Below are 12,462 nucleotides of genomic sequence, written 5' to 3'. Positions count from 1 at the left end.
TTTTTTTTTTTTTTTTGTTTCATGATCAGTTCAAATAATTATTTAACTTGAGAGAATTATCTAAGATGGAAATACATGTCAAGGCTTTTGAATTTTAGTAGAAATAAGTTTCTGAAAACAAAAACATAAGGGAGAAGCTCAAAGTGCTGAGACATTATAGCCTGGAGAAGAGAAAACTTGGTGGAATCAGGGGTAGATCTTGTTGGTGTGAATTAATACCTGTGAGATGAGATGGTGTAAAGTAGGTGGAGCCAGAGTATTCATTGTGATAACCACTGACAAGATGGAAAGCAATAAGCACAAATTGAAACTCAGGAAAACCCACTTACAAGAAAAGTGAAAACCTTTTTATTCTGAGGGTAAACACTGGCGCTGGTTGCCCAGAGAGGCTGCAGAGTCTCTAATCTTGTAGGTATTCCAAACCCAACCCTGACCCTGTCCTGGGCAGCTTGCTTTAGGTTGCCCTTCTTTGAGAAGGACACTGGGCCAGGTGAGCTCCAGAGGGCTCTTCCAACCTCTGCTATTGTGCAATTTGTGATACTAGTAGATTTCTCTGGCTGAAAATATTGTTACTTCTGCTTTATTTTCAAATACACACATAATATAATTACTAATGCTGTGTAATAAAAAGAACTTAATGAAGCAGTTAGATTAACCTGTTTTTTATACCACTATGAATTTTCATCCTATGGGTCTTGAATTCTTTCTCTGATGTTTTAACACAGTTTATATTTATATCACTAACATAGGAATTTATTTAATTGCAATTGAGTCTGATAAGATAGATGACTATGTAAGTCATGATCTCTCACGTAATTCAGAAATCTTTGTATTAAATACAGTAAAATGTGTAAACTTGCAATTCATAAGAATGATTTAAATTAAGAAAGGAAATTTCTGTAATTGTAAGAATTTGAATTGCAATAAGATACTTTCACATGTAATTCAAGGTATATTCTACATCAAGGAAGTTCACACTTTTATCCAATATCTGACGTATTATGCAGATCAAGAGAGATACATCTGAAATAACTATCTGTCCAGATATTTCCCAGAAGTTTTAACTACTTGGTGAGTATTTGTCTAGAGATAAGATATATTGAAGCAGAACAGAAATTGTTTTCCAGTGCATGTTACATCATCACAAATTTCCTCCTTTTTATTCTGTTGATTCATAGTTTTCTTGTGCCTCAGCAGGATAAATCACAATGTTTTTGTGGACCCCAATTGACAGTCTTAAGACCTGAAGACACAGAGTCAACATAAGCAGTGCATGTACATTCATAGTACCCAGCAGTGGTATTATATATGTATCCTTGGTAAACTTTGGAAAAAAAATAAGTTGTAAGTGCAAAGCATCACATACTTATGCTGAGTTGACAAAATGAAATGAAATTTCAGAATTTTTTTTCTGAAATGTTCAAAATATTATAAAAACTAAAAGGACTATGTATATTAAATGCTTTTGTTGCACATGCATGACATAGTCACCAGAAAACATACAGTTGTTGCAATGTATTTGTCATTTCAAAAATTATAGAGGTACCACAGTTTCAGGGAAAAAACACAAATGTTTAAATTTATAAAGGATTTGATGCTGTGGGGGGTAAAAGGGTTGAAACAGTGTATGTAAGTGCAGAATTTGAAAACACAGATAAATTAAGAAGCTTTTCTATTTTCAATATTACTACCATGTCTTTCATCTTGAGTAATGATTTATAAAGTACAAAAATCAATAAAGAATCCATTCTAAAACATTGCATTTTACAAAGTATCTACATGAACATAAATAGAAATGACAGCAACACTGACATCCTTTTGTCTTCTTTTGAAGTTGTATATGCAAATATATGCAGGAGCCTGAAATATAATCTGTACTATACTATGGTTGAGTCAAATTTCCAAACAATGAATGTAGCTTCTGGATAAGAGTTAGGTTTTGTATAAGGAAGGAAGACAATGTTTAGATAGAAGCCTGCCTTTGTGTGGAATTGACTTTCTGCAAGTTGCATTCCAGGCATGTTTTTAAAGCAAAGATCAGACTGACTGCAAAGAAATTTATTATGAAAAAAGTGAGCAAGCAAATGCATATTTGGAGCAGACTGCATTGTGAAGCACACATACTTCCAAAAGTATGTCCCTAGAGATGTCTGATCACACAAGGAAAACAGATATTCAGCGTCAGAGCAATAGTTACATAGTAATAACAAGAGTCAGCTTTTTACTGTGTCTGTGATATTTAAACATAATTATCAAATTCTACCACCACTTTAGTGACGCCTAAAGGTAAAGGGCTTTTTAGGCATGCTTTCATAGGTTCCCTACCTTGAAACTGAGCATTAAATCCCTTTCGTCGGTGATTGCTATCAGACGTAAAATGGAGTCGTAACCAGTTCTTACTGCTGATAACTGGAGAAGGTAGATTCATACCACTCAACCTGGAAAAAGGAAAAAAAAATCTAATGTTAAAAAAAATCCATGTGTACACCGCTTTAAAGAGAAATCCCCCCAAACCTCAAAATATATGAGATCACAATTATTCACTGTCATCTAATCTCAATGTATTACTAGTTAAGTAACTATTATGTTGCGAGAAACGAGGGGTTTTTTTCTCATTACAGTTATCCCTTTTATGATTACAACTTGTTTTTCCGAACTATTTTTTCATGAATTAAAGAAGAAAACCAGTCTTGTGAGAGTGTGTGCATGCAAGTGTAGGTGTGCATGCATGTGTCAAAACATTCAGCAGAAAATAAGCCTATTCAGTTATGACAAAGTCTCATCATCTGACTCCCTGCTGTGGGATTTGACAGGAAGTCAAAGAAGTGTTAAATAAGGGTTATGGACACTATCTAATTTTTAGTTTGAGTGGTAAGTTATAGGTACGCAACTATGCTAGTAGAACTGATTTTGTGTATATTAAGTCCAATCCACATTTAATAAAAAAAAAACCAGAGAAGTCTAAGCACAACAGTGGGTATGAAGAAAGTGCACAAAGAATTTTTCTAATACAGTAATACAGGCAACAGGCCCTTGGCCCACACTGGATTATTCCATTGTCATTCATTACACTGCACCACTACACCATTTGTTAATGCAGTAGCTACCACAAAGAACATAACATGATGTAAATTCATGTCTTACTTTACCAGATGGTACCCTTTTCTTTTTGTTTTGCATGACCATGCTCCAGATTTCAATTTTTTTTTCCCTGAATAGCTCTGGAGAACTACACAAAATTAAGTTTATCCTTTTAAAAATGTTGATTACTTAAAACAAAAGTCAAACTGATGAATATGAGAAATTCTCAGCTAAGATATAATCTGTGTGAGGGTAGATTTGCCAGTGCTAAAGGAGACACAGTACATATATTGGAGCTAAAAAATAACCAAACTGAAATGGGATTTAGTCTCCCTCCAAAATTAATCAGTATAGTGAAATAGATGCCTTTTTTTCATCACAGTATGAGATATCAGAGTTTCATTAAATATTCCAGATTAATAGGAAACTCATCATGTTAAGAAATAATGTTTCTGGAGAAGTCTAGCTAGAACCATGGCTGAATCCCTTTTATTTTTTTCTGCAGTAGAGCAAGACCAATATATTTAAATATAGAGATTTTTAATGGATGGGTTTTTTTCTACATATGACATGCAAACTAAATCAGAGAAATTTCATTTTAATTTATAATCTCATTTTCTTTATCTTCTTGTTAACAACATGAGGAAAACCCAAACCCTACTTAAAAACAGTTTTGATTGAAGAAAAGGGTTGGTCTTTTACAAGAAGATTTACACACTTCATTTTAAACATGGCATTCAATAGTTCTTAAGGGTGTTCATTAAAATATTCAGACCTATATATTTCTACATCTCATTCAGATGGACTTTTATACTTTATATATTCTTTCAGACACACTTTATATTAGAGCACCACTCTAAATATTTGTAATTACAAACTGGCCTTTTCTGTTTCAAATCTACTTGAATTTGGGTGTACCTGTAGAAAGTACTGAGATATAACGAAAAGGAAAATAAAAAACAAAACCATATGTGGAGTACAGAATATATCTTTGCTAGTATCTCTTAGCTATTGTCAAAATGTATGCTAAAACTAAAAGTTTTTACTATACATAGGCTGTACTTCCTATCACTGAACTGATAATTCATTTGTCCAAGAACATAAAGTTACATTCTAGAAACACGGTTTTAGGGGTTGGTTTTACTTTAAAAAAGAAATGTACAAGTAGTAACATTCTAGCTAGTATATCCAGAGCTCTGAATTTCAAAGCTGGCAAAACTCTAGGCTGAAATATTAAATTGTAATATGAATTACATTGCACATTAATAAAAGATTAAATGAAAATCATTATAAAAGCATGTTCAGAGCAGATCTTTCCTTAGGTATATATCTAATAAACAGATATTTCCCTGACACACAATACGCAAGATATTTTCATGTCTGTGTGAACTCTGCAAGGTTCTTAACAGTGTCAAATCTCCCCATAATACTAAGAAACATAATATGAAAATGACACTGAGAGAGTATTTAACACAACCTATTTTAGCACAGCTCTAATTTAGCTGCATAATTTCTTTCATACTGAACTCAAGATAAGGATATGTTCTTTAACAGTAATGCTTTTTATGTTTTAGTTGGAGAAAGTGAGAAAGGGTAGAAAATCTTGGTGGTCCTTGGAAGAAAGTTATAACTAGTATATGGCACAGTGATGTTTGTTTGGTTGGTTTTTTTTTTGTAAGGTTTTTAAAACCTCTTCACTATAGTACACAAATTTAAAAAAAAAAAAAAAAACAAAAAACCACAATCTGTGAGCATTAGCTGGCAATCCTGTAGCTGACATGTGGACATCAAAAGTGATGCCCCTACACAAAGTACTTCACTCTATAGCATTCATATTGTGTAGATGGGACTTCCTGCAGAAAATTTCAGTTCATTTCATTCATCCAGTAATGGCAGATCCAAAAGTTTGTGGATACAGTGTAAAATTCCTCTTTACATGTTAATTGATCATTTTCATGGAATTTCTGAACGATGGGCAACCAAAGCTGTGTATGGAAGAGAGAGGTGGGCATGGTTACTGATGAAAGTGGCAGATCATCCCATGAATTGATACAGCAGGCAGGTCTGAACCTCACACAGAAGTCGAAGTATTATATGACACGGAGTTCTTTTCCTTCTTTCTTATCTCTAGGTGTTTTATGGGGTTTTTTTTTTGTTTTTTTTTTTTAAATAATGGAATAGGAGACAAACTACTTCCATTGCACAGTAAATATAAAAATTAAAAAAAAATAATAAGATGTATGTTCCTCAGAGAAAAGTAAAAATCAGTAATGTCAAGGACAGTTGGATTCCAGTCCTACAAATCAGAATATTATACCTACAGAAAAAGACACAATGTGGGGGAGGGGTCAATAGAACACATTTTCTTTGGTATTCTGGTATACAAAATACAAGTCCATGGCCAGAGGATGTGCTTTCAATTTAGCTGCTCTTGTTCACCAATAGAGAGGTTGGACACCACTGCTCAACAGATTCCCAAGGTGACATTCTCCAGATGGAATGATCCCTCCCAGTCCCACAAAGAACAATTTCCTCTGAGCTTGACCAGCTGAGAGGTGCATCATGTACCACAATTTGTGACTAAGTGCCCACATGTGTGCTGCTGCTACTGCATGTGCTCCCTCTGACTAAGTATAGCCTTTACTATTACATGATACCTTTTTAGTTGAATATTTATGGAAAATAAGCAGTTTGGTTATGTTCATATTAGTAAATTGAACAGTGGCACTTCATATGAATTTCTGCTTAAGAGTCTGCACTATTTAAGTTTAAAACAACAGAAAATAATGGAATCTTGGAATAATAGAATCATTTGGGTTGGAAGGAATCTTAAAGATTATCTGGTTGCAAGCACCTGCCATTGGCAAGGACATCTTTCACTAGACTAGTTTGCTCAAAGCCCCATCCAATCTTGCCTTGGACACTCCAAGGCATAGGGACTCCACAGCTTCTCTGGGTGACCTGTTCCTGTGCCTCATCAGACACATATTGAAGCTATTCTGCCCATGACTGGTGTGTGCTCCCTTGATCTCTCATGAGATCAATGTAGGCAGCTGAGTAAACCACAGGATCTCAATAGGCATTGGGAATGTGACCATCCCTTCTGATGTGTTCAGGAAATACTAACAGGCAGGACTTGTGCTGGTAGGTTGCTACAAAAGAAAAGGTGCAACTAAAGCAAAGTTGTCTTTATTTCAAGTGCACATACATAATATTCATTCCTGTGGCATATGAATAAAGGTAGAGTAATTTTAGCTCAGTTTAGGTGTTATATCTAAAATCAGATGGAGGCTTGGAACTACTTTGTATCAGACAAATTATTCAGATAGAATAAAACCCCCCATATTTCTTAATATCAAAGTTCTCCTTAGAAGACTTCATGCTTTGATCTCTATTAAGTATTTCTCCAATGCTGTCTAAAAAGAATATTGAAAGTTTCTCTCTTCTTTTTAGCTGAAAACATTTATTATATAGGAAGTAATAGAAAAGAAATTAAATTCCTCACTTATGTTTAAATTCTGCCTCCACTATGAAAATTGTAATGCATTTTTAAAACTGATTTTAAAGCCTAGCATAGATAGTCTTGAATATCTGCCCTAGCCTAGATAGATAGTGATATCTAATCTAAATTACCTTAATCAAGTTGTTCAAGAGAGAACACATATATACGTATAAATAATGTTATTTGTGCATTTTCTGGAAATAGCTGGTTTGACTTGCAGAGTGTTGAGTTTTCTTCTCCCCTACTGATGGCAGCCAGGACTTTATTTTCTAGGGCCAGGGGATTAAAAATTCAAGTGTCACTAGGACAAGTAACACATTTGAATGCTCTGGGCTTAATGGTATTTGAGGCCATGCACTGAAAGGGACTGAAGGCAACATTAAATGGCTGTTTATTCACTGAGTATCAAATATTCAGTGACATGTTAAATAGTAACCCTGTGAGATGAAAAGAAGCAAACAGAAAATAAGTTTTCAAATAACATTGTAAGGTAATGTATTTACCCGTAGGCTTAGAATGAGAATTGCACATGGAACCTAAAATCTCTAATTTCTGCATACTAGATGTTGCACTGTGCTCTACTGAACAAGACAGATTTGCAGGGAATTCCTGTGCCTGTTCCAGCATCATAAAGAATTAAAGGGCCAGGTTTTGAGAGCCTTATAGGTATATTAGTATCATACTACACCTATGCTGGCAAACACTGCATCTTACAAGAAATCATGAGAAATAATTAAACAACCCCAGCTATTCTTCTTCTAAATCTGAAGGCAACCAGGCTGCTGCAGGATCAGAGACAGCAGAGGAAACTCTTTCTGTTGATCATTGTGAGCTGCAGACAAACTTTTTCATGTTATACTACTTCAACTGATATTTTAATTTCTATTCTTATTCCATCATTTCCTCACCCAGACACTAATCTGCTGTTTATGCAAGTAATAAGATATTCTGTTTCCATGCAGGCTTGAAGGAGTAATGTTTTCCTTATGTACAGTATGTCAGATATAGGAGTAGAACGTCCTTTGAAGTCTATTGCACTACCAAGAGATTGTGATAAGCTTTATCAAAATTATTACTAACAGCATGGCCAATGAATTTTTTTTTGTCTTTCCAGTAGTTATTGTTTGACTCAAATTCAGGTATAACAAAACTATTTTACATTTAATTAGGAGAACTAATCTAGAAAGGTGTAATTTTGTTTTGATTTTGGATCTGTTAATAAAATAATTATTGCTTTTGTCTGAAGAAATAAACCAAGTCTTGTTTCTTTTTCAAGGTTCTTGACATTGTTTTGACTATAATAAACAGATAATCTTATCTTATAAAATGACTGACAGCTCAGTTTCATGAAAATGCAGGAAATAATTAGAGTGGGTTTTGTCAACTCATCGACTCTTATCCTTCTAATTTAGCTCTTTCACAATTTTCTATTAAGCTAACTATCTATATAGTGAAAGTAGTATTATTGTTCAAAACAATGGTAAGTGTATTGTTCAAAAGCAGAGTAAAATATAATAAAATTAATTTAATCTAGTCTATATAAATACATGCTCTGTAAGGACTAGTTCAGATTAAAAAAAAAAAAAGCACAGAAGCACTCTAACAGTCATGCCTCAGATTTGAATACTTCTACTGTTTCTATATTCGCTTAACCACAGATGTATTTGTATTCTCTAGAATGTGTTTATTTATTTATTTATCTACTTATTTATTTGAAAATAGTGTAAAATATTGTCATGGTTTAGGAATGGTATTCCCCAATTTAGATCTCCCACCAAGACTCCAAAACACAATACTGCTCATTTGCTTCCCCCTTCTCCTTCCCTTCCCACAGCAGTGGGATGGAGTTGAGAAGTGGAGGCATAAAATGTGAAGATCATGTGTTGAAATAAGAAAAATTTACTGAAAACAGCAATGAAATAGGAACAGTAACAACAACAATAGTAGTAGCAAAGTATACAAAAAAAAAGAGGGTAAATCATATACAAATTGCTCATGGGGACCCCAAAGCAACAAACAATGGCAGACAATGACAATATATTTTTCATCCAGAAGCCACAGTCTTCTTTTTGGAAGTCAGAGTCCCTTATCCCCACCCTCAGCAATGCCCTGTGATACAGAATTACCTCACTGGCATGCCCACAACCATGCCCCCTACTACTACTGCAAACAAATTAACTCTGTCCTGGCTGAAACAAGCACAAACATTTAATGAATTTCCATAACAGGTCTCTGGGTTAGGAAATTAAGAAAGAAAATTGTACCCTAATTTTCAGCTGACAGCTATCTTCCATTTTGCACTCCTCTCCTGTAGATACAGATCCAAACAAGAACATTCAAGGATCATCACTCACTAACTGACAAAAAAGGAGGAGTTAGTTTTCCACGGTGTAAAGTATGATAATTGCAGCAAACAAATGAAGACAATGTCTATGCCTATTTGTATACATAGCCTCTCTGTATTATTTATATTCTATATGTAAATATTTATATTTAGTATAGATATATTAAAAAAGAATATTAGAGGTTTATTACCTCCAACTCATTGTCACACCAGGATGGCCAAGGCCATATCAGGTATTAATGAAGAGCAATTAATGAGCTCCTTTAGCTGTAAGTAAATGTGTAGCTTTGCAAACTGTGTTAGAGGGTTGGAGACAGAAACATGCATACTGTGGCTTCAGTTTCCCAGACATGAGATGCTCTGACAAGCAGCTGCCACCTAAAAGCAGTGTGATGTTATTTTCTGTTCTTCCTTCTCCTGCATTTCCTACTCCCTCCTTAATCCTTTGCTTCCGTATTGCCCTTCTTTACATGCATCAACTTGGATTCTTGCTGGAATTTCTGTGATCTTATTTAAAGACTATAATGGAAGAAAATTATCCTCTCCTCCGCAGTCCCTCCAGGTGAGACATCAGTGTGCCACTTTTGCGAATTAAATTGCTCATGGAAGAGAGAAACAAATCAGAGCTGGCACGAATTCAGTGTCAGGAGCACAGGAAAAGCAAAGTGAAAGGGAGCTGGAGGTCACGACTTGGGGAAAGGAAGAATTTATAGATTTGTATAAATTAGGGAACAACAAAATATAAGAAGGGATAAATAGGCTAACAACTTAGACTATTTACAATAGCAATGAAGTGAAACAATACTTATTATGCTTGATAAGTGAGACCAGGTTATCTCCTAAACTAGAACTATCAGTTAAACATGAAAAGTGTAAATCCTCTCTTCTTTATGTAGTATTTGAAAAAAAAGACTATTTGTAACAGCTAACATAATTTACAAGAAAAGAGTTCAGAAGTGGGGAGATGTAGAGAGGCAGTGTGAGGTGCTTCTTATTTAAAGTAATTAGAGCCAGCATGATTTTTCTGTGCCTACTTCCTTAACCATGAGTTGTTATACTGGAAGCTGCAAATAAATACCTCTATTTGCATTGTACCTTATTACCACTTCAGAAAAAAAATGAATTCAAATCAATGGATATGGTTTTGGGTGAGCTTTTTTTCACCCTATCTTAAAGACATAGGAAGACCTTAGCAAATCTTAGCTTGCTAAGTAGCCCTAGAAGCTCTCCTGAAAATTGTTCAGAAGAACTGGATGTGTTCCTAGAAAGCTCAATGAGACTGACAGAGCTGTTTCCTGAGGTGAGTCAGGAAAACTAATGACTAGTAGTAATACAGAAAGCACTCGCTGTAAAGGAAAAAAAAATGACAAACATCTGAAGTCCTGATGGACCACAAGGAGCTTGCCAGAGAATTTTATATCAAATACTTATGTCAGTCTAAGAAAACAGTTCAAATGAAACACAGAATTGATGAGTGTTAAAAGGATGCAAGAAAGGAAAGCACAGATGAGTAAGGGAATAAGTCCAAGAATAAGGTTTCACCATGGCACTATCAATTTCAGTGATTCAGATACTTTCACCTGAGTAGTCTAAAAATGCAATATTTTTTTTATTTTCTGTTATCCTTCACATTGAGAGTAGAAGGTTTAACCATTAATAAATGAAAGCATGCAATGAAAGTTCCTCTTTGAAATGAAATAACCCAACATTAAATAAAATATGATGTTCCATAATTGTTTTATGTGGCATTACTGAGTAGTTATTACATTCATTAAGCTCATTACTAGCTTCATTGTATTATTAAGAAACACTGTCCAGTAAATATTTTAAATGTATGTTTCATATGGAATGATTCTTAACGAAAGAAAAATAAGACTACTTTGCCTGTGATGATGAATTTTGAAAATTTTATTATCTTTATTGGTCATTATAGAACATTTTGAATCTGACAAAATATTGCATACTCATTTTGCTCCCTTCTCATGGCACTTAGTTACATTGGAACGGGCTGACAACTTACTTAAAACTAAATTAGGATAACAATATAAAATTCTTTAAGGCCATATATTTTCTTTTTCTCTTAAGTTAATATAGCTTTAAGTGATAAGGCCACAACCACGCAGGTAAAAATGCAAATGTAAGCAGAAATTTTATATATTTTCCAAAAATATACTCAAATTATACCATCCCAAGATATAGCTTACGTTTCTCATGTTGTCTTAGTAGTCTACATGTATGCTTAAAAGCCCTTTGGCACAGTAAAATGAGGAGATAAGGCTTCAACTTATCTAATTTCAGTTGTTGGCAGTGAATGGTATCCATCTGTGAAAAGTTCTTTTTATAGACAATGGAGAGGAGTAAGTATTTTGGAGTATATATCATCTGAGGTATTTTAGACTTCCACATTAGTTTGAAATTAATCTCACCTTGGAATGCAAGAGCAACGGTGAAGAGATCAGTAAGTATCTAAACCTGAGCATCATCCAAGGCAAATAAATGGTATTGTGATTCAGCTTATGGAACATGACATAACTCAAAAGGCAATTTTTTATCCAAAGGCAGATTTTGTGCACAAAAATACCCAGCATCTTGTGTGTATTTTGACATACTTCACACTGCATGTGATAGTTGCACATACTTTGAGTTTGGCTAGAGGTTAAAGCCAAAGGCAAGAGCTTTTTATATTTTGTAAGTGGTGTTTGGAAAAGAGTTTTATTAAGAACATCTGTTTGTTGATTCAACGGTGATAGCAAATACTTTTCTTGATTACTGTTGTAATATTTAACAAACATCATAAGGACAATATTCCATCGCACTCTGAATATTGTTCCTTTGGAAGATTATTACCGCTCTCACTCTGATGAATAAAAGAACAATAATTCCTTATACGTTAGGATTCTTTCTGATATATGGCTTTCATTGTCCAGTAAAACTGGAACATTAAGTTCTAGGACACCACAATCAATTAGATTTCATTGTTTAATACAGTGATATTCCACCCAGGCCCTGATTTCTACAAGCCACTTTTCTGTAGCGTTCAAGGAGTTCTATATCCATAGCCAGACAAGATATGCTGTAGGGTCCTGAGGTTAAAATGGTAGCTATCATGAAGGGAAACAACTACTTAAAACAAGCTCACAATTGAACAAATATGAAACTAAATTGAAAGCATTTTAAGCACTACAAAGATAAAGTAATTGAGTACTTCAGAGATAAAAATTCTGCTTTAAAAGTTGTTCCATAGCTGAGTGTTATTATTAATAGCTGAAATGAAAAAATGTAGGTCTTATAGCACATACAGAATTCTGTTTTGAGAATTGCTGTTATAGTGTTTTTACTGCAATTATTCACACAGGCATTTTTACTAATATTCTGAAAACTCCACAGTTTTTACTGTGTTCCCCGTATTCCCTGTACTGTTTTACTGTATTAATCCCTTAACAAATTCTTTAGTGTCCCATATTGAGAAAACTTCAAATTCTTCAATAAAATTCAGAAACTGCTCATCTAAACAGGAGTTTCCAATTTTTAATTT

At 34.2% G+C, this 12,462-nt stretch overlaps 1 protein-coding gene across 1 annotated transcript in view; it reads right to left on the bottom strand.

Moving 5' to 3' along the window:
- CSMD1 (CUB and Sushi multiple domains 1) overlaps nt 1-12,462 on the bottom strand; it is a 1,057,667-nt gene that overhangs the window by 382,150 nt on the left and 663,055 nt on the right. The window contains exon 6 of the mRNA XM_005426386.3: nt 2,326-2,438. Coding sequence (XP_005426443.2) covers nt 2,326-2,438 — 113 coding nt within the window. The remainder of the gene's footprint in view (nt 1-2,325; nt 2,439-12,462) is intronic.

The sequence above is a fragment of the Geospiza fortis genome, unplaced genomic scaffold, assembly GCF_000277835.1.
Source record: "Geospiza fortis unplaced genomic scaffold, GeoFor_1.0 scaffold56, whole genome shotgun sequence".
Classification (NCBI taxonomy): Eukaryota; Metazoa; Chordata; class Aves; order Passeriformes; family Thraupidae; genus Geospiza; species Geospiza fortis.
The sequence above is the reverse complement of the archived record's forward strand: the minus strand, read 5'-3'. Positions and strand labels throughout refer to the sequence as shown.